This window comes from Sesamum indicum, linkage group LG8 (assembly GCF_026168435.1).
Source record: "Sesamum indicum cultivar Baizhima isolate 11 linkage group LG8, ASM2616843v1, whole genome shotgun sequence".
NCBI classification, from domain to species: Eukaryota; Viridiplantae; Streptophyta; class Magnoliopsida; order Lamiales; family Pedaliaceae; genus Sesamum; species Sesamum indicum.
This window is the reverse complement of record NC_142664.1, coordinates 1,219,066-1,241,047: the sequence shown is the minus strand read 5'-3', so window position 1 is coordinate 1,241,047 and position 21,982 is coordinate 1,219,066. Positions and strand designations below refer to the sequence as shown.

Here is a 21,982-nt window from a genome sequence, read left to right as displayed (position 1 = left end):
ATACTAGCAGTAATAGGGGCACCATAGAATCAGAAAATCATATAAAAACTAGCCAAAATCCTAAACGAGTTGGGGACCAATTGGTTCAAGAGCACTTGGAAAAAGCGAGCTACATCAGCATAAAAAGAAGAAATGGGAAAATGCAAATCTGACCTCAATTGAATAAAAAAAAACACAAGCAATTCGAAGGGGGAGAATGGGGGCGACTAGTGGGGGAGGGAGTATAAATAGTGAAAGAGGGGGAATATGAAATTCGCCTATCACTTGATCAACGACGGAAGTCTTAAAACTGGAGGACCCCCAATCCACTAGCGATTAAGGCACATCCTTCTCCTCTTCCTTGGGAGAAGGCCCTTCCCCTTCATTCCCCCTTATCTCCTCTTCTTTGGCTTTCTCATCTATTAAATGGAGAGTAGCCGCTGCCACCGCCTACCACAGACTCCACCTCAGGCCACTTGGGAACTTAGACGAGCTAGGGCCCATTCTCCTTGAAGTGGCCTCTGAGGGGTTATCGCCTGGGAAGGTCTCCCCGAGAAAGCAGATAGATTCATCCGAACAAGCCATCAAAGGAAATCCAAAAGAAAAATATGTAAAAGAAGGGAATACTTATAGTATTTTAAACGAAACCCTTGTTCTTCAACATAACCGCTCCTTATTGGGTGGTTATTTGATAGCTCAGGCATTGGAGGAGGCGGTTATCAAACGCCCCCTTGCAACAAGCAATCATGATGGCTCGGAGTAGTCCTAGCCATCATTCCCTCATTGACAAGAGGACAGACTCAAAGCCCCAGACTTCAAACAAAAGCAGGAGGGGGGAACAAAGTTCGAGAATTGAGGAAGGAGGAGCCCCCATCAGATACAACAAGGACTCTTACTCTAAAAAGGAGTTGGAGAAACACTTCCTCAATTGGGGTTGGGGGGGGGGGGTGAATAATGCATATGGCCCAAAGAAGTCTGCCCCAAGGAAGAATAAGATAGCCTAAGAGTCTCCCCCCATCAACCCGACAACCTATGAAGGGGACAACAATTCAAGAGATCTGCAGATTTGGCCCAAGAATATGGCCCAAACAAGAGATGATCGGCCCAAGGCCCATGTTCAGTCATCCCACGTAGCATACACTTGGATCGCCAAGTGTGCCTCTTAACCAACATGGGGTACACGAGGCAAGAAAGGTTTCCTCAAAGCCTTGGACTCCTAGCTTAGAAGGACTCATTGCTGGTTAGGAGCCCTCGTTGGTGAAGAATTCTCCTCAGATTGGAGATAGACTTTCATCAACAAGATTAGAAGAGGATAAGAACAAATTAAGGTTTATCTACACAACCTTTATTCATTATTTCTGAAGATAGAGGAAACATGCATAATCCCACCGAAGGGAGACACTTCCTTATAAATGTGGTCCCTGGGCAGGGGACACCTTCCAAACTCTGAAATATTGCTGTCAATTTTTACGTTGCACTCCAATTGCACTCTTAACATGAATTCTCTCGCGGAGTTGATAATCATATCTTAATTTCTCATTGTGATTTACTTTTTGCAATTATTTTCTCTTAAAATTGATACTAACTTGAGCGTCAGAGTGCTAATATATTTTTTGCAGGTTCCGTTTCTCAAGTGCTTTTACTTATTAATCCGAGTCCATCACCAAAGTACAAACTTGTTAGACTCGTGCTATTTTCACAAGCATCACTATCAATAAATAAAAGATAAATTAAAACACACATATTATATGTTTTCATAAAATATAAATAAATATTTAAATATATAACGATAAAAAAAAAAAGAAAGCCACTCCATTTGAAATGGATTCAAATCTATTCCTACAACCAAAAAATGAAACAAACAAAACAACTCCATTTTTCTAATAATTTATTTTGTTATTTTTTTTATCCAATTTATATATATATATATAAATTAGTAATTAATTTTTAAAAATTTAATATTAATTGTGCAGCACTTTTGAGCGTCAACGAAATAATTACCCTTCGTGAATTCAAACCCGCTCCATTAGGGATGAGTTCGGATCTTTGGCATCTCTCCAGGCGCCACGTTCACGTACTCATAGTTCTCTTGATTCTCACGTGTCAGTTTGTTACATCTTTTTCTCTTCCCTCTGTTCGTCGACCGCCCTCTCATCAATTACTCGATCCCTTCAACTTTTCATTCCCCCTGAAAATATATACTACGATTAATAAATACGGAAAAGATCAAGAACGGGCAATGGCGGACCGTTGCTTCCCAAATGTGATGCCGGATTTTGTACCCGAAAGTCCGAAAATAAGCGATGAAGAAGCCAAAGAAAAACATGAGGGAGATGAAATTCTACCGCAAGGCACTCAGGATTCACTGTTGAAGCTCCTCTCTCTGCCTCACTCCGCTCTCTCTCAGAAGCTCCAACGGGCGGCCCTCGACCTCAAAGAAACTGTAATATTGCCATTTGCTGCCCCTCCCCCCAATTATTTTGCTTTAGTTTAGCAAAGGGTATGATGCGAAAGTGTTTTTTAGTGCTTGTTAATGATGTTTTCTGCATGTAAGTGTGTATTGTTTATAATTCACTCTGTTCTTCCAAAATGTGGTAGGTGGTGTTATTAGAATAATCACAATTAGGAACCCTCGTTTAACCATATTGATGATTGCGAATGTATTTAGACACAAATCCCGAAAACTTTATAAGGATAATCCCTAGGGTACAAATTCATACTGCGTAATATTTGGCATTAGATTATTTGCTCATGTAGATTATAGAACTTTACAAAGTTGTAATATTCGTTATGGTGTTTATAGCTCTAAGTTTATATACTTGAGATAAATTCAAATTGTTGGATTGACAGTTGCTCTGATTGGATTACTTTTTGGTGCATGATCGTGTATAGAAGTTGCCCTCAGAGAAAACCAAGTCATAGTGAATTGTGAGAAAATCTTTTCTTAATATTAGTTTGGTATGAAATTGTGTTGTTTCTGTGAATAGATTGTGGTGGAGACGTGGGGGGCTACAGGGCAACGTGTGGAAGATTTTACTCTATATACCGGTACACTGGGCACTGCTTTCATACTCTTTAAATCTTTTCAAGTGGCGGGCAACAAGAATGATTTGAGCCTTTGCTTGGAGATTGTTAAGGCCTGTGACTCATCTTCTGCTTCATCCAGGTCTTGCCGTGTCTCTTCTTCACATATATCAAGTACACATTGAGTCTTTGTAAACTTCCATTTTCGAGTGCTCTTGGTTTTAATTTAGCAATGCGATTGTGTGTTGTATTGAGTTTAATGTTCTATTTAAGTTTTATTGTATATTTCCAAAAGACTAGGGAATTGAAGCCTTGCACAAATTTGAATACATATAATACTATGCTTCGGACTGCAAATGAAAGTTATCTGTTTCGGAGTTACTAGTGACGAGGGAAATCTGTGCACAGTTGTTACTAGTTAGAGTACAAACATACAAGTAAGTATTCTCAGCATGTAGTATGAGTTCCTGTAGTACTTTTTAACTTTTCTGTCCTTGAAGAAACTAAAAAAATCTAAGATCGAATAGAAGTGAGAAAATGAGATGCAATTAGGACATTGCACATTATGCTAACAAGTTTTGAGTTTTTGGGATTTCCTATGCTCACTTAAGAGTTTATGAATGAGCATACTGCATAACTAATAAATGAATAGAACTGGATCATAGAGTATGAACTGGTGATTCATGTAATTGTCAAGTATAGTTGGAATTCGGCATCTTATAGATAGAAGCTGATGTCAGGGATGTGACTTTTATATGTGGGAGAGCTGGGGTATGTGCACTGGGAGCTGTGGTTGCAAAGTATATCGGTGATGATAATTTGCTTCAGCATTATTTGGCCCAATTTAAAGAGGTAAAATTTCCCTATGCACTCACTAGATTTTTAAATTGTGATACCGCTACAACTAAATGAAAGAACTTGCTTTTGGAAATAGATAAGGCTGTCAAAGGATCATCCGGATGAGTTATTATATGGTAGAGCTGGATACCTGTGGACTTGTTTATTTCTGAACAAGCATCTGGGGAAGGAGACAATTCCCTCAACCTCCACGGTACGCATGTCTTGAAAAAAAAAAAAAAAGCCTTTTTAGTGTATATAGATTCAAAAAGCTTATTTTTCTAAATCAAATTCCACATGGTTCTCAGGGTGCTATTGTGAGAGAAGTTATTTCTAAAGGAAGAAAACTAGGTGAAGCCGGAGGAAGCCCCTTGATGTTTGAATGGTATGGTGAGAGGTACTGGGGTGCAGCCCATGGGTTGGCTGGAATTTCCCATGTTCTGATGGAGTTTGAACTGACATCAGACGAGCGTGAAGATGTCAAGGGAACTCTTAGATACATGATGAAAAATCGTTTCCCCAGCGGGAATTACCCTGCGAGTGAAGAAGATAAGAAAAGAGATGTTCTTGTGCACTGGTGTCATGGTGCTCCTGGAATTGCCCTCACACTCATCAAAGCTGCTGAGGTGATTTCTTTAACTGCTGCCCTCCTCATGTTGTCCATTGTACTCTTTTATTGTGACTGGAAATTTAACCATAAAGCTCTGGGACTTCAGACTTATTTGAAATTATGGATGTGTGGGAATTTGTGTATGTACATTTCCTTGGATCTTTGAACTCCTTAGTCAACTTGTCACATCATTTATGCGGTTCATTTTTTCCCTCACGTTGTAAAGATAATGGTAATTGAACAGACGGAAAATAAATAAATTGCAAATTTAGAAGCTCTTAATTTTGTCAGCTTCTGCTCATTACACTGGTTAAGAGCGAATTAGAGTAAACTGAACATTGTTAAAATCTGCTTTTTGGATTTTGTCTTCAGCATCTATCTCATTAATTGTCTCACCAACATCATTTACTGTTTTGGCTGACAAATTCTCCAAAAAAATCACCAAATTCAGGTATTTGGAGATAAAGAGTTTCTAGAAGCTGCTATGGATGCGGCAGAGGTAGTTTGGAACCGTGGACTTCTGAAACGAGTCGGGATTTGTCATGGCATCAGTGGAAATGCCTACGTCTTCCTCTCTCTTTATCGACTAACTGGCATCGTCGAGTATTTATATAGAGCAAAGGCTTTTGCATGCTTTTTGCTTGATAGAGCTCACATGCTTATGTCAACAGGAGACCTGCATGGAGGAGATAACCCTTCTTCCCTGTTTGAAGGCATTGGGGGAATGGCACATCTTTTTCTTGACATGGTTCAACCGAAGAACGCTAGATTTCCTGCTTATGAACTCTAATCTATGCATAGACATGTAAAATTTGTAAAGATGTCTCTTTCGTTTAGGTTCTGGGTGTATTTAAGTACAATTACTTTGAAAATCTGATATCTCTTGTGTTTTCGCGACCATTATATCTTCGTTTTGCTTTGCTGTTCAGCAGAAGTGTTGCAGCACCCTTCTGCAATAGAATAAGTCAGATAACAAAGTTGAGCATTGAGGTATTTCCTGTTCTTCTACTGTTGTTGTTGTTGTTTGCATTAGAGTTGAAGAATCTTGCATGATTAGTACAAACATGACTACAGAAACTTGTAAAAGCAGCAAGATAGAGGAAAAAAACGTAGCAGATGAACTGTCGAAACGTCCGGTTGACACGCAGAATAACTTGGCTCTGGGGCTCTTTCAACCCCTGTCCAGAACTTCGAGATGGTCATTGTGCAGCTACTTCCTCTTCAGCTGACAAGTGCTTATGGAGCTGGTTGCAAAAGTAAATCAAGGTGATTCCACAAGATAATTAATGCAAGCACATGTAGATTGACTAATAACTCTGTTAGAGTCGGAAGCTATAGCCATTGGAATTATGCTCGGGGCACTTGGTTTTGCTCGGAACTCTCTGAGGACAGCTCTTTCTTGTTCAGCATCGATGATGCTTCACCATGTTCGATTTCCGGAGAAGTCTGTGCCAAGAACCTGGAAATGGTTCTAGATGTCAGCCGACGACACAATATTCAATAGAATATCAATTGGATTGAGAATGTCTCAGGAGACAAGAATACATGAAAAAACTTCAAGATAACAACTTTACTAGTTCAGAATGTAGCCCGAGTCCAGCTCACCAATCTCCTCCTTTTCCCACGACGTTAAAAAGAGGTTTCATTGCATACTAGAATAGTCCTCAAGGGAGAAAGTGAAATGTCTGATCTTAACAGACTATTTCGTTTATCACAAAACACCAGGGGTGCCCATGGTTCCAATTGAATTTATCTAGTTTTAAGTTGAATTGGATTTAATATTGTTTACTGTGTACTGTAGTCAATATGATTTTGTTTAAATAAATTTAAATAGATTATAGGTTCTAAATGAAATCTAATGGGTGCTATCCCAGTTTTTCATGTTTAATTTTTTATTACTGAATCAAAAATTACTTTTAATAATATAATAAAATTAATAAAAGGTATCAGTAAAATTATGAGTTCAGTACAAGTTGTATTTTATTAAATTAGCTGAATTTAATTAAATTCTATTCCACTATGAGTTTTTAGGTGGGTTAGTGATTGATGGGTTTTAAACGGATCCAATTCATTGTATATTAATTTAATGTTATGTTATTGCTGATCAAGGTTTTTTTTTAAGATAAAAGGTAAATTTCATTAAAATGTTCAACGTAATGTACAACAAGAGCACAGGCTACCAAGGAACTTTTCACAATCTAAAGACAGAGATAACTTCTAAATGGATTTATGATGGTTCTTAAATGGATTTAATTGCTTAAATAATTGTTGATTTAGCTGTACTATATATCACTAACTACTTCTACATTTTTAACTTTTAATTATTTTTGGAGAAACGAAAGGAGAGTAAAGATTTTATAAAATAGAAAAAACTTGCAATTCATATGTGACCATGTAAAATTCTTTTTCTTTTTCTTTAATAAGTCGACAGATACAACTATTTTATGAATTTCAATCAACATATCAAATATAGCTGATAATAATTTATAATGAACTAGCGTGTATGATTAATATAGACTGAACAGAGAAAAATTGCACGAAGTCGTTGGACCTAAAGCTTTTGGGCCGAATTTTTTGCAAGCCTAAGAAAGGGTACTTGTAAAAATTAGATTAGCACTCCGACAATCAAGTCAGTAAATGATTATGTTGAGTTACAAATTTAGCGTATTGAATTCGTCTGCTTTTCTTTTTGTATGCCCCTAAGGTGACTGTGGTGCTGGGGGACATGTCTTCCCATCCTCAAGTTACACCAGAGTTAATTATTTTTTTATTATAAAAAAAAAATTATTTTATCATAATTATTTTTAAATATATAACAAAAACATGACGAGTCGCGATTTGAAATCGCGACTCGTCATTAAATTAATGGCAAATAATGCAGAAGTCCCCAAGTCGGGAAACAAAATCCCGACTGCAAGTCGGGATTTTGAATCCCGACTTGGAGTCGGGATTTTGTTTCCCGACTTGGGAATTTTGCTTTTTTTTTTTTCGTTTTCCTTAATTATTATATAATTTAATTTATATATAATTAAGTTTAACAATATACTAAAATCCAAAATTAATAAAATTAACATTGCATTAACTTAAAAAATTACAATTAAGGGTACAAATGTAATAGTTATTTATTTTGTACAATTGTAAAAAATTACATTAAATTATACAATTACAAATATCAAAAATGTCCATCCGTTCCACAATGTCGTCTGTGGCGTTGACGTCGAGGTCTTCTAATTTCCTCGCCCACATTTTGAACTGGCTCATTTTGCGCCTCATTTTCTTCACCAACAAACCGACTTGATGTTTCAGAACTTGACTCCACATTGTCACGATATGCACCAAATGATGGAAATGGAATTGGTGAAATATTATATCCTTGTGTATATGGTTGATTAAAACCAAGACCAAGGTCAAGAGAAAAATCTTGTGTTTGATTTGACATATATGGAGTCGATTGAAACCAATCACCTTGAGATGGTTGAGGCATATAATAATCTTGAGGCGGTTGAGGTACGTAATAATCTTGAGGTGGATATACTTTAGAAGGACCAGCTATATCCACCCCAAAATCACGACGTTCAACTGAACCAGTTGACATTCGGCTAGAACTTCTTCTTTACCTGTGGGATGTTGTGGGAGCATCATCGGATGGAGAAGCAATTTGTTGTGGCTGTTGGGTTATAGCCTCCCTGATAATATGTAACCCATGTTCAAATCTATCCACCAATTGACTATATCCTTCGATATTTGGTGGTCTAGATCGACATAAAGTTTCAAGGGCATTCACCTCATTTGCCTGAAAAGTGTAGAAAAATAATTAGCCTTGTGTTGTTAAAAATATATATAAAATAAAACATGTAATATTATATAATAACGTACCACAACTTGCAACATAGGTGCTTCTCCAGGTTGGTACCCGCTTTCCACACGTCTATCAGTAGATGACGACACGAAATTTCTTGTTATGTTGTAGTACCACTCCCAATAACCTCGTTCTGTTTCCCTTCTATTAGAGATGAGTGGCCTATGTACAACCGTGTCATATCGTCTTTGCCATCTTTTGATGTATTATATGTGTTGCAGAGACCAATCTGCGCCCGCGTGATTTTTACGGGAAATCTGATGGAGGCTCATATCACGGGTATCCGTCGATTCTGGTACATTCTGCCTCATCCCGAATTGGCGAACAACTCGTTCGGGACGATACATTTCAACTATTGCGTAGAATATCAACGGAACAGATGACCTCCACAACTGGGGGTTCAATTCATCGGCGTAAGCCATAATGACATCCGAGTCCATGTCATACGGCTGCCATATGAACTGTAATAAAAACAAAAATGTAAATTAATATGAATTTAATTCACGGTATAAATATACGAATAATATTAAAATTTAGTTACCTGATCCGCCTGCATCTCATCCAAAATTTCTCGTATGACTCGTACAGTTCCCCGAACTGTAATGGTGAAAGTGTGCTTACAATTCCAAGTAGCACCATATGGTGCTGCTGGGAGCCAGCGATTGTTGTCCATTTGCACTTGGCCCATAAATAGCCGTTGGGCACCAAGTCCAGGACAAAGTGGCGTAATCCGTGACCACGCCCAAATCTACACGAACAATACAAATATATGTTATTAATGAATATCAATAGCAAAAAAAAAAAAGAATGTGTAAGACTTTTTAAGTCAATTTTACCTGTAGCAATTGCAGCGCTCCACCAATTGCCGCTTTGCCTTTTGTGCTGGCATTGCACAATTCGCGATATAAAAATGCCAGCACAACACTCCCCCAACTATAGTTCCTCGCGGTTTCTATATCTTCTAATTTTGAAAGATATAGTAATGAGACATAGTTACCTGAGGAATCTGGGCACATCAATCCCCCAAATAAAAGTAATGCAACGGCACGTGCGTACTGGACGACGACAGCCTGGGGAGTATTATAAGTAATTTCGACCGCCGCCAAATGAGATGTAATTGCCGATGTCTGTAATCTCGAGCCCTTCAACACATTTGCATCCGGGCTAAAGCCTATGTAAGTAAGGCAATATTCTTGCCATTGTTGTGTTGTGCGGTCGAAATCAATTCCAGTCACCTGCTCGCCGTCTATTGGGAGTGCCCAAATTATTTGTACATCTTGTAGGGTAATTGTGGCTTCCCCTACACGAAAATGAAAAGTGTGCGTCTCCGATCGCCACCTCTCCACTAATGCAGTGATGAGGTGTTGATTTAATTGAAGGCGTCCGTACCTGTAAACTCCATAAAATCCTATTTGGTGTAGGATTTCTTGTACACGCTCGGACATATTATTTATATATTATATATGTATATATTATTATAATATATTTATATATTATATATTATAATATATTTATATATTATTTCGTATATTGTATATCTATTATTATATATATAATATATATTATATTTATATAATAAATATTTATATATTATTTATTATTATATATTTATTATTATATAAATATATTTATTATATATTATTATAATATATTTATATATTATATATTTATATGTATATTTATATACACATCTATCCCATCACGGTGATGGGATAGATGGCTGGCATGTACCAGCCTTTATTAAAGGCTGGTACATTCGCCAGCCTTTAATAAAGGCTGGTAGGTCGCCTACCAGCCTTTAAGGCTGGTAGGCGACCTACCATAATAAATGTCGAGCCTATAAATATGCGTGATCAGCTTGTTTTCGTCATATTGTTTCAAGCAGCATAATCCCTCGTCCATCCCATATCAAATACGAAGAGTAATTTTACGTAGAAACTTGCAAAAAAAAATGTCAACTTCATCTTCTCGCATTGAGATTTTTTTGTATTTTGGTGGTGAATTATCGAGTGATGGATGGTCTGTTACATATGATCAGACGCCCATTGCAGCGATGAGGATCCCCCGTTCATCCAGTTATGCAAAATTTTATGACAAAAACGAAGGCAGACTTGATGTGGGAATGCTTTTCAAAAATAAAGAAGCTTTAATCGAGGCGGTGAAAGATCACTCAATACGATATGCCCGACGCGAGTATTGGGTACCTGAGAGTTCAAAGACCAAGTGGAAAGTATTGTGTAGGCATACCACCGAAGGTATATATATATATATATATTTTTGTCGTATATGTCTAAACATACAAAATTATTCGACTGATTCGTGTTTATTTTTTGCAGCTATGCGGTGTAGATGGGAGCTGCGAGGCATTTACAAACCAAAAATGGGAAGGTGGACAATAACAAAATACGGAGGGGACCATACATGTATATTGATTCAAATGTCCCTCGAACACGGTAATTTAGATAGAGTATATGTTGCTTCTTTATTGTTAGGACATGTAAAATGCAACCCGTCGTACGGAATCAAGCATGTCATCCAGACTGTGAAAGACCATACCGGATACGATATAGCATATCAAAAGGCATGGTACATTTGAAAATGGCACGTGAGATGGTTTATGGCACATGGGAGAGCTCCGTTCAAAAGCTACCCAAATACTTGGGAGCTCTCCAAAAATATAATCCAGGAACGATTGTTGAATGGCAACATAAAGCCCGCGACACATCAACCGGTGCATATGTGATAGGGTACGTATTCTGGGCGTTCAAGTCGTGCATTGAAGGGTTCCAACACTGTCGCAACCTTATCAGTGTAGATGGGACCCATCTATACACAAAGTACAAGCACAAGATGTTGATTGCTGCTGCCATGGATGGAAATCAACAGGTACTTCCTCTTGCTTTTGCTGTTGTCGATGAAGAATCACTTTTATCTTGGAAGTGGTTTCTTAGACAATTGAGCAGACACATTATACGAGGGCGACGGGGTATCTGCCTTATTTCTGACCGCCATGCTGGTATCACAAGAGCTGTACGTGAATGTCCGGATTTCGTGCCACCTAACGGCGTGCACCGGTATTGCTTGCGGCACGTGTGTTCCAATTTCAACAGTAAATACAAAAATGTTGTGTTGAAGGATCTTTGTTGGAGAGCTGGCTCTGAATATCAGATCAGAAAATTCAATCGCACTATGGAGGAGATAAAGAAACAGTCCCTCGAGGCGTTTCAGTGGTTAGATAGGATCGACAAGGAAAAATGGACAGGACAGCATCACATGACGGTGGATGGCAATGCGGAATTCTGACGACAAATATGTCGGAATGCATAAATGGAGTATTGAAAGGGGCTCGCCGCCTACCGTTGACAGCAATTGCTGAGATGACGTTTCAGCAAAGTGTCCATTATTTCCGTGAGAGGTTAGCAAGAAGTACTGTAATGTTGACCAACAACCAACTGTGGACGGATTTTGCATATAAGATGTTCACACGTTGGCATCAAAATTCTGTTGAACATACCGTCACCAAATACCATCAGTTCCAACAGTCCGCCTCGGTTGTTACAAGACGTCACGGTGGACATGGAGTCAACACCCATGTTGTCAAAATTGCGAACCGAGAATGTTCTTGCGGCAAATGGACTCAATTTGGTATACCTTGCAGTCACGCTCAAAAGGTATGCGCTGCATTCATGATTAATGCTGCATCAATGGTGAAGGATTATTACGATATAATGACTTATAAGAATACATATTCTAAGTCATTTTGAACCTGTACATTCCGAAGATTATTGGGATGTACCGGGATTTGAGTTGGTCCACGATCCTACTATTCGCATCTCGTCGCGCCCTGGTCGAAATCAAACAACACGTATTCACAACGAGATGGATTGGGCGCAAAGGCGTGCACGACAACAAGCACAACAAAGAAATTCTTCAACACAATCGGATGTGCCAGTACCGGGTAGCCAGGATTAATTGTATATTTTTTGTATTTTTTACAATTGTACAAAAATATACACTTTTACATTTATACATTTAATGTAATTTTTTACAATTGTACAAAATAAATAACTATTACATTTGTACCCTTAATTGTAATTTTTTAAGTTAATGCAATGTTAATTTTATTAATTTTGGATTTTAGTATATTGTTAAAATTAATTATATATAAATTAAATTATATAATAATAATTTAAACGAAAAAAAAAAAAGGAAGAATTCCCAAGTCGGGAAACAAAATCCCGACTTCAAGTCGGGATTCAGGATCCCGACTTGGAGTCGGGTTTCAGAATCCCGACTCCAAGTCGGGATTCAAAATCCCGACTTGAAGTCGGGATTTTGTCTCCCGACTTGGGGAATTCTGCATTTTTCCCCCTTTATTTAATGACGAGTCGCGATTTCAAATCGCGACTCGTCATATTTGTGTTATTATTTTAAAAATAATTATGATAAAATAATTTTTTTTTTATAATAAAAAAATAATTAACTCAGTTACACCATGTCCTCCTCCCTAAGATGGGCAAAGAAAGAGGTTAGAGGATCGAGTGGAGCACTTGCTAGTAGAGACGGCATGACTGAAGGAGGACAAACTAGAGACCCTAAGGAAGAGCCAACTTGCTGAGAAGGAAAATGGTGGCTGCAACAACAACTCTTCGACATGACCTAAAGTCAGTCTGAGGCACTGATGATGGTGAGCCAAAACAATTCTCCTGGACTTCCCAACTTTGACGAGGGCCTACGATTTCTCGAATCCTACTAGTAGAGCCGTTTGCTGGAGTACCAGAAATTGGAAGATTTCTAGCGGGAGGTAGGCAGGATAGCTTTGTCATTCCTTAGGTATGGCTTTGAGGCTTGCTGGGAGCAATTTGTGGTATGGGGGTATCCTCCCCAAGGGTAAAAAGCAACATTTCAAGATTTTGATGCAGGCTTGGATGGTCCCCTAGACCCTTTCGCAGCCCCTCCTCCACCCATTGTTGAGTCACCTCCAATGGATTCAAGTAACATGGATGCTCCACTCTTATCCCTCTTTACTGAGATTTTCAAATCACTAAATGACATAGTTGGGAAGTTCCTTTTATATGAGGATCTGGACCACCTTCTGAGGACTATTATGGAAGAGGTGAAGGCTCCTCTCCCTAGCAATGCCCCAATAGCTATGTATGTGGATGCTCCTAAAGATTAGCCCTTAGAGGCTTTCTCTGAACAGGCCGCCCCCACAGCCCTCTTGGAAGAGCCAGCCTCCGGACAAGCTCCCCCCTCCTCCCCAGAGTTGGAGTTGAGAAGGAGGAAGAGAAGGCCCCAGCCGTGAGGTAGGAAGAATGATTTGTTATCTCCGCCCCCCCCCCCCAGAATGATCTAGTTGTTGTACCCCCTTTTATTGGGGATGTTGTTAGAATAATTGACCTGAAAGCTAATTAGATTGACATACTTTTAATCCATTTTGGCAATAACTCGATTCCATGTAATATTATTCAATCAATAAAATGAGTCTTCGCTAATGGGACTTCATTTGTTGAGCTCATTATATATATATATGTTTGCATTTCTTTTAAACATCACAACAAAGTCAACAAACCATTTTAACAACCGTGCAACAGTTGGATTGGGCATTGATGGCTGTCATGAAATCAACTACTAAGGGTTATGTCTGAAATGTTCCAAGTCGAATACTTCAAGAATGCGTATCGAGTGTCTTATAGAAACTTGCATAAGAATCACATTCATTTGATGAGTGCCGTGTTTCATCGGCGCAGGCATGGGATGTCTATGTGGTCTTAAAGGGTTGATTGACTAAGTATCGAATCGATTGAACTAACTCGCGGGGATCGTCATATGGAAGCCTAGGAGGCTTGGTCGGTATGACTCGAATACCCAGCTCCTATAGTACGGGAGTAGTCCTCAAACTTGAGATCACGGTAGACACGTGCATACGATGACTGCATCTTGGGTCTGATTTGTGCCAGAGGTGATTGTGTCACAGACACGATCATCATAAGCCTTCTCCAGTGCAATCTGAGTATGTAGCGATGATGGTGAGTTCTAAGAAGAGGACACGTCCCCTTTCAATATATGATAGAGATATTTCCTATGCACTTGCAGATACGTTCACGCTCTATAAACTTGTGGCCACAGTCATTGGTCGAATAGAAAAAGAGGTTCCTATGCCGAGCAATTTAGCATAACGCGATCTCAAGTATTAAGCATAGACGCCTAATCCGGGATAGGAGCCGGCACCTAATTCCATACCCTAGACTAAGACCGAAAGATGGTAGACGAAAAGATTGTACCCGTATGGACTTGAGAGCCTAAAATTTCACATGGATATTCGCCTAGTCTCTAGTGCCATGGACTGTTGCTATACAGCCACCCATGGTGATGGGCTTTCTTGATTAAGGGTTGATCGAGAATTATTACTTAAATTAGATTTAATTAATAATAGTGTTTGACGCTAGACCAAATCTAGTTGAAAGATGAACCTAAACAGTCACACACAAATCACCAAAAAGGGATGAGGAACTAATTAGGGATTAATTCCATAAGTAATTGGATTATTTACAAATGAGAGAGATCCATTGGATGGAGGAGCCCAAGGATAAATTAACAGAATTCATTTATATTGGGCTTCCCCTTATTATTTAATAAGTTAGACTTATTAATTAATAAAGACTTATTGGGCTCGTGTGTTTAATTGGATTAAATATATGACGAATTTAATTAGGTGAATTTTAATTAAATTAGATTTAATATAATACATATTTAGCCGTGTCATGTTACAAGTTATATTAAAAATATTGTCATCTTATTATTATCCAAATTTTTGAATTTTTTAAACACAAATATAAGAAAACGAATACCACTAACCTAACCCGACCTGTCCCATCCCTTTTTCCTGTGAAGAACACTGTCTCTGCTTCTATGTATCCGATGGTCTTAAATGGACAAAGCGCATGGCGTACGGTCCATCACAGAGCTCCATGATGGAACAACTAACAGCAACCACCAAAGTAGCTTGCGTTTCTGCGCACTCATGTTGTCCATCACAGAGTTGTGCGAGGAACGACTAACAGTAACCACCTTAGTAACTCGCATTTCTGATTACTGCTAACATTGAGAAAACCACAAATCGTCTGTGCAAGATTTCAGTGCAACACAGTCCACCTCTAATCAAACTTGTGATTATATGAAGAAGGTTCTCTTGCGGAAGGGAGATATGAGCAATGGAGACCGATCATTATTAGACTGGTGTATGATCAAGAACCAGAACATAGCATTTAACTAGTAATGTCTCAGCATCAGTATAAAAGCACATCTGCAGCATTACAGACATCTGGTGTAATCGGGTACAAAGAATAGATAGCCATTTGTGATCACTGCTGATGATATTTAAAGCAGTGGAAAAGCAAAAGGTTTCTAGAAATACAATATGCAGTAGAATAGGCCAAAAATCATTCTTTCTGCACCAAATGTTCGACGTCGCTGAGCTGAACTTCACTTCCTTGAAGCTCATATCCATCTTGAAACAGTAATTCAATCTGTTCTAGTGATTTACCTTTTGTTTCTGGAACACATTTGTAAACAAAAGCCACAGAAAGTGCGGAAAGAGCTGAAAAGATAAAGAAAGTTCCACCCACGGTGATAGCATGGGTAAGTGAGAGGAACGACATGGCCACAAAGCCACTGCATACTCTATTACCTACGGCACCAAGTGCAGATGCCTGAGCACGAACCTTTAATGGGAATATTTCGGACGTCAAAACCCAGCAAACAGGACCGATTCCCACGGAAAAGAAAGCCACATTTCCACAAACTGACAAGATTGCTAATGTAACTCCAACTGATCCTTCTCCAATGAAAGAGAGAGTTGAGCCCAAGCTAAACAAGCATATAGTCATCCCGATTGTGCTTACGTAGAGGAGAGGTTTTCTCCCTACTTTGTCTATAAGAAAAATGGCTGTTAGTATAAATGCTGTCTTTGTCACTCCCACAGCAACAGTTGCGGCAAGAAGCTTTGAGTTATCCACTATACCAGCGGCTTTGAAGATCTCGGGACTGTAATATACAGTTGCATCGATGCCGGTAATTTGTTGGAAGCACTGAATCCCAAAACCTGTGATTAGCATTCTGGAAAGTGCTGGAGAAGGGTTCAGCAGTTCACGCCATACGGCTTTCTCTTCAAGTTTGCCACTGTTACCTATTCCAGCAGCTAACTCTATTTCAGCAAGTCTCTCCTCCACCTCTGCTTCATTTTCATTTGTCTTCAGAAGCACATTCCTTGCTTCTTCTACTCTCTTCTGCAATACCAACCACCTTGGTGACTCAGGAATTATGCACAAGGCAAATGCAATAAAGACTGATGGTAGAATTCCGACGGCAAGCATAATTCTCCAGTTAGTGTGTGCAGGAAGGCCTGAAAATGCATAGTTGGAGACATAACCAAGAAGTATCCCGAGATTTATGAAGATTTCAGGAAATGACGTAAGTGAGCCTCTTGCAACACTTGGAGATATCTCGGCAATGTAAACTGGGGCGATCATGACCCCGAATCCAATTCCGACACCGGCCAAGATTCTTCCTATCATTAGTACTTCAAATGATGGGGCCAGGGTCATTACAGCTGCACCAGCTTGGAAGACGATGGCAGCCAAGCCCATCGTCCATTTTCTACCAATAGCATCCGATGTTCTTCCTCCACCTAAACTACCCAAAAGGGACATCACACTCAAAATGCCGACAAGAATCTCTTGCTGAACCTCTGTTATCTTCAAATCTTCTTGAATGAATAGGATTGCTCCACTCATGACTCCCACATCTGTAACTTGAAAAAGCGGCCTTATTCCATAGCACAAGCAAACAATCATAGAGTAGGAAAAAAAGAGCAGTTATTAGTTATGAACAATGAGTCAACTGCATGATAGCAATCTTTTCATTCCTTAGCTATTGCAACTTTCTTTTTGGTTGAATATGTATAAATAATATATCAGAGAACCCAAGGAGCTTATATGCATTTCTGCAGTTCTAAGGATGAGTTCCACATTAAACTATTAGTCCAAACTCAACTTTTTAGTGAAATGAATTGGAAAAAATGAAACAAAAATCCAGTCTTCAGGTAACAAGAAAGAAAATTGTATTTACAAGGTACACGGTCCATCTTTACCACAAGAATCAGCAATTACCATTTACACATTTTAGAAGTGACTTCTTCCTCACAGCAGTCTTTTAACAGTTCCCATCTATGATCGTTAATGTTATATCGCTCTTCCCATACATGACCGTTTCCCCGGATGACCACGATGTATACACTCGGAAATGAAAGCACAAACAGCCCCATCAAATCCTATCAAATGTCGAGGCTCCAAAACTTGAGCAAGTTATCTCTAATGAGGATAGGTCGTATCAAGAATCATGCTAGCTCTGCCACACAGTTTATCTCAAATTATCAAACTCTGACTTCTTCATTCCCATTTCTACTTCTTTGTCCTAACCCAAGGAAGCTAAAAGTACAGGATCATTCTTGCAGAAAACAGAAAGGGGCAAAGATTAAAAACACAACAACAGCACGTAACAAACCCAAATGTGGATCCAAGAACCAGACTTTTTACCATATCCAAGGAGAACATTGTTCAGAGATGCAAAAACAGAACAGGCAAAGACATATCTCCTAGTAGTCCTCCTCCTCTCCAGCTGATGGCTATGGCGTGAACCATCATAATCATCATCAAAACCATCATCAGGTGTCACCTGAGAATCCATTCTTTTGTACTTGTTCTTGGCTCCCAAAGACAACCCCATCTCTGTATTCCCATTTTCTTGGACACCCATCTCATCAAACCACCTATCTTCCCCGAGTTCTAACTGGGAAAAAAAAAATAGCAAGAAATGAAGGAATTTCTAGCAAACTCTGTTCTTATGGTTTGGCGGTGATTTAGATCTGAAAGGGAAGAGAACGAAGACTTGTGTGAGCAAGTGGGACATTTTTTAGTAAACACCATTTCTTTAAACTTACTAATACATCACGCGGCCTTGACCCTTTACTTGTCTAAGGTTTGATGGATCTTTCCAAGTAACAGCTGTTGGACTATATTCTTCTTTAATCTCATCCCATGAATTGTATTAAATTGTTGGCGAATTTTTGAATGAGTCACGATAAAAAAAATATTATTTAATAAGAGGTTTGTTGAGACTTTATTTATGTTTTACGGGGGCAATATATAGACCTATCTAACTTTAATTATTATTATTACTACTATTGTAGTAACGTATTTGGTGGCGAGAAAAAGTATCATAATGTTTGGATTTATTTTTCAAGTGTTTTGTTGTATTTTGTGAAGATAGAGAGAGAAAAAAAATATAAATAAGTGTGTGTTAGAGATAGTATAATCTAAAATAAGTATTATATGTTTAGTTGTGTTTTGGGAGACAAAAATTACTATTGATTGTCAAATCATGTATTTTTTATACATATTTATGTATATGTGTGTATATATATGTATGTATTTATGCTAAAACAGTTAAAAACACCTAAATAAGATGTTTTGAATGATGGCAAACATTGAGTATGTGTTGACTTGTTTCGAAAATAACTTGAAAATGAAAACAAACATAGTGTATCTATTTTGCAAGGTTGAAATAAGAGGGTATTTGATTAAATTTATTTGAAAGATGTAATAAATTCTTACATGTTATAAAATATTTTAAAAGTTTAAAGATGTTGAATTTTATTTTATAATAAACTCTTTTAATGTTTAGATAAATAAAATGTTAGAGTGTCTGGTACAATAAGATCTTTATAGTCTAACTGAAAAAGACCATCAAATTATTACATCATATATGTATATGTTTTTGCTTTGATAGGAAAAACGTCTGTTATATGAAAAGTAAAAGGGAAATACAAGTAAAATTATGAGAGCTATTTTGTCAATTGAATGTAAATAAACTTAAAAAATCTTTATAACAAAATGAGTTGAGCTTAGTTTTTTTTTTTTTTTTTTGGTATAAAGTTTATAAGATTGTAAATGTGCTATTCAAGATCTTATAAGTTTTTTTTAAAAAGAAATTATCAAACAAATTTGTAATGCTTATATATGAACTTTTCAGAACATGTCATAAGTACATATGATAGTCGGAAGAGTTTATGTTTGTCTAACTCTTTTTATCTATATTATATAATAATCTAAAGATAAAATGAAAATTATTAGTATAAAGCTAATAGCAAGATTTTTCAATTATGACTAAAATAAATGTTATATTATATTATGCATCATCTCCTACGACACTATGTTGTAATAAAACTAATTGTAATACACTTTATATAATTATAACTCGTTTTATAAGGAATTTTCATTTATAATATATCGGCCTCAAGTAATGGTAGTCATCGTTAAAATGTTTGTATTAATATTTCAACTTAAGCTGTCATGGACACAACTAAAAGGAGATAAGTGAAGTTTTCTAGCTACTACAAAATTTGAAATGCACAATCAGGAAAAGACAAGTATCTCCTATAATCATATAGTTAGAATTCTCAACTTAAAATGTCACTGCTGACTCACCCAATAAGATTAACAACACGGCTTATAATCTAATTCGATTAGTCACTGTTGACTAATCTCTTAAGAATATGTAATAGAAAATGAGTTGTTTACTCAATAAGTATAGTTAATTAGCTTATATATATAAATACATATACGTATATGCACCAGGAGAAATTCCATATAATTGACACCAACTAAGAATTCTTCATCATATAATTGCCACAGGATCATGAAATAACCAATATCAACAATCATCATCAATCCATAGTATAGTGCATTCGAAGTTTTTGCTTATCTTTTCAATGATTTTCTCTAATTATTATCATCTCAATTAATATAGTATTATATACAATACATGATATTCCCTGCTATCTGAAATACCTCAATACCCTATAGCCATGATCCCTATCAATATATCTCTTTTTCGATATCACATAGCATAAAATTTCACTATAAAAAGTGTGAGATTTGCACCGGATTGAGGAATGATTTTTTTAATTTTTGGAACGCAAAATTATTAAGAGAATTACTTCGGATCGATTTTTGAAACGCTCAAGGAACGAAAGGCTTTCCGTCCTATTAGACGGTTGTTCCTGATAATTAAGAACGGCTTGGCAGTGACCGTTACTAATGTGTAATACTATTTATACACATGTAAAGTGACCGATACTAATTGCATATGACGGGCCTAAGAAAATATAATTTCTTTATTTGGAACACTTTCTTACATTTTCAAATGGTTTGTCCATAAAGTTTTTGGAAGTTTGGGAATGGTTGTTGCAATGCTATTAATGTAAAATTGGGATGATTGTAGTGTACGCAGGTTATGTCTTTTGGAAACGGTCTTTGAAATTAAAGTTTAAGCATATTTTGGAATACTCTTAGAAACAATTTTAATTTATTTGAATACATTGTTTTAACTGTTGTTGGATTACGGTATGGAATGGAACAATGAATATGTACTCATTTGTTTTGGAATATGCTTAGAAACAATTTGTTCTTTATTAGGAATACATTTTTGGAACTGTTGTAGTAATTACATTTGGAATGCTTGGCTGTGAACGTGTGTAAACAATGGTTGATCGACTGTTCCTAACACCATTTCAAAATTAAATATTTTTAAACATGAATTATTATTAAATAATAATTTAATATTTATAATCAATTATTAAATTTAATAATTTGTATTAAAATTTAATTAATTAAATAAATATTGAATAATGGAATGTAATGAAAATTAAAACATAAATAATTATGAAGAAATGTCATATTAATATAAAAATTATTGGATTACGAATATTTCAAAAAAAACACCTAATCTATAGCCCCGTCATCCACCAAGGTCCATTTCGTCATTGTTAGGGGCAGGGGAATCTTGTTGGAGGCGTGTCAGGGCATTAGTCAAGGTAGAAAGCTGTGACTGTCCGGTAGTCAAGGCTCTGGCCTGCATGGACTTCATCATGGCCCATCATGTTGACCATCATCCTCTCCAGTCGGACCATCTGATCCTCTATGTCCAAGCGTGGTGGTAGGGGTGGCGGTGGCAATGGTGACGTGTAGGTCCAGTTGGACACGTTGGCCTCAGAATCAAAACCTAATGAATAATCTTTGTTCTTGCCCCTGACCACTGTTAGCCACAATTGCTGCTCGGTCATCGCCACCAAGGCCTCCAATTCGGCCGGAGTATCATGGTCATCGATCGTGGCCTGAGAGTTGATGAACCTCTATTAGCTTCTGGAGCGTCTTCTGTAAAACAAACAAAAATATTACAAATATACCCAAAAATTATATTAACCAAAAATTAAATTAGTACTATTCTGTCGGGTTTCTTTTTGTAGCATCTGAGAAATAATTCCATTTGCTTGACAGGTCGACTGAGTGCTACCACCTAAACAAGAATCGAACAATTAGCATAATATTTCTAAAATCATGATAAACTTTAAAAAAATATATAAATTACTTACCAGTTTTCTCTTGTGAATGCCGATAAAGGAAGATCCCCTGTGGTACACAATAGATGACGCCACTGGGTTAGCCGATCGGTTGGCCTTATTCTTGGCAGACTCATCCTGGAAGTCTGCATTGGCCTAGAATAGTTGGAGCTCGTGCCAGACCTCGTTGGCCAGCCAAAGTGGCTTGATCAGC

The 21,982-nt window shown here is 37.5% G+C and overlaps 3 protein-coding genes, 1 long non-coding RNA gene and 1 pseudogene across 7 annotated transcripts; 2 read left to right on the top strand and 3 right to left on the bottom strand.

Annotated features, from left to right (window-relative positions):
• The first annotated feature begins 2,028 nt into the window (after positions 1-2,028).
• Positions 2,029-5,350, top strand: LOC105167367 (lanC-like protein GCL2). The gene is made up of 6 exons (XM_011087053.3): positions 2,029-2,422; positions 2,967-3,145; positions 3,744-3,855; positions 3,938-4,054; positions 4,149-4,466; positions 4,902-5,350. The coding sequence occupies exons 1-6, from the start codon at positions 2,219-2,221 to the stop codon at positions 5,238-5,240; spliced, it is 1,269 nt and encodes a 422-aa protein (XP_011085355.1). The 5' UTR covers positions 2,029-2,218; the 3' UTR covers positions 5,241-5,350.
• Positions 5,351-5,479: 129 nt separating this feature from the next.
• On the bottom strand, positions 5,480-6,233 carry LOC148787081 (uncharacterized). The gene is made up of 2 exons (XR_016067065.1): positions 6,025-6,233; positions 5,480-5,909 (listed from the first exon to the last, which is right to left on the bottom strand). It is a non-coding gene; the product is annotated as an uncharacterized LOC148787081 (long non-coding RNA).
• A 2,282-nt stretch (positions 6,234-8,515) lies between these two features.
• LOC148787080 (serine/threonine-protein phosphatase 7 long form homolog) lies at positions 8,516-9,754 on the bottom strand. The gene is made up of 3 exons (XM_088883140.1): positions 9,146-9,754; positions 8,851-9,057; positions 8,516-8,770 (listed from the first exon to the last, which is right to left on the bottom strand). Exons 1-3 carry the CDS (start codon positions 9,752-9,754, stop codon positions 8,516-8,518), a joined length of 1,071 nt encoding a protein of 356 aa, XP_088739266.1.
• Positions 9,755-10,320: 566 nt separating this feature from the next.
• On the top strand, positions 10,321-12,437 carry LOC148787079 (uncharacterized; annotated as a pseudogene). The gene is made up of 2 exons (XR_016066953.1): positions 10,321-10,564; positions 10,646-12,437. The product of XR_016066953.1 is annotated as an uncharacterized LOC148787079 (transcript).
• A 3,116-nt stretch (positions 12,438-15,553) lies between these two features.
• Positions 15,554-18,311, bottom strand: LOC105167366 (putative polyol transporter 4). Of its 3 annotated transcripts, none has more exons than XM_011087052.3 (2): positions 17,906-18,311; positions 15,554-17,115 (listed from the first exon to the last, which is right to left on the bottom strand). In XM_011087052.3, the coding sequence occupies exons 1-2, from the start codon at positions 18,123-18,125 to the stop codon at positions 15,752-15,754; spliced, it is 1,584 nt and encodes a 527-aa protein (XP_011085354.3). In that variant the 5' UTR covers positions 18,126-18,311; the 3' UTR covers positions 15,554-15,751. The 3 variants fall into 3 exon arrangements, with proteins under 3 accessions (XP_011085354.3, XP_088740332.1, XP_088740333.1); XM_088884206.1 differs by having other exon boundaries at positions 15,554-17,816; positions 17,906-18,045; XM_088884207.1 differs by having other exon boundaries at positions 15,554-17,135; positions 17,906-18,044.
• Between the last annotated feature and the right edge of the window lie 3,671 nt (positions 18,312-21,982).

Coding starts and splice junctions, on each gene's coding strand:
- LOC105167367 (XM_011087053.3), top strand. CDS start 2,219: ATGGCGGACCGTTGCTTCCCAAATGTGATGCCGGATTTTGTACCCGAA. Junction 3,146..3,743: donor TCATCTTCTGCTTCATCCAG/GTCTTGCCGTGT, acceptor AGCTGATGTCAG/GGATGTGACTTTTATATGTG. Junction 4,467..4,901: donor CACTCATCAAAGCTGCTGAG/GTGATTTCTTTA, acceptor CACCAAATTCAG/GTATTTGGAGATAAAGAGTT.
- LOC148787080 (XM_088883140.1), bottom strand. CDS start 9,754: ATGTCCGAGCGTGTACAAGAAATCCTACACCAAATAGGATTTTATGGA. Junction 9,058..9,145: donor GAGCGCTGCAATTGCTACAG/GTAAAATTGACT, acceptor TTGTTCGTGTAG/ATTTGGGCGTGGTCACGGAT. Junction 8,771..8,850: donor ATGAGATGCAGGCGGATCAG/GTAACTAAATTT, acceptor TTTTTATTACAG/TTCATATGGCAGCCGTATGA.
- LOC105167366 (XM_011087052.3), bottom strand. CDS start 18,125: ATGGGTGTCCAAGAAAATGGGAATACAGAGATGGGGTTGTCTTTGGGA. Junction 17,116..17,905: donor CAATGTTCTCCTTGGATATG/GTAAAAAGTCTG, acceptor TTCAAGTTACAG/ATGTGGGAGTCATGAGTGGA.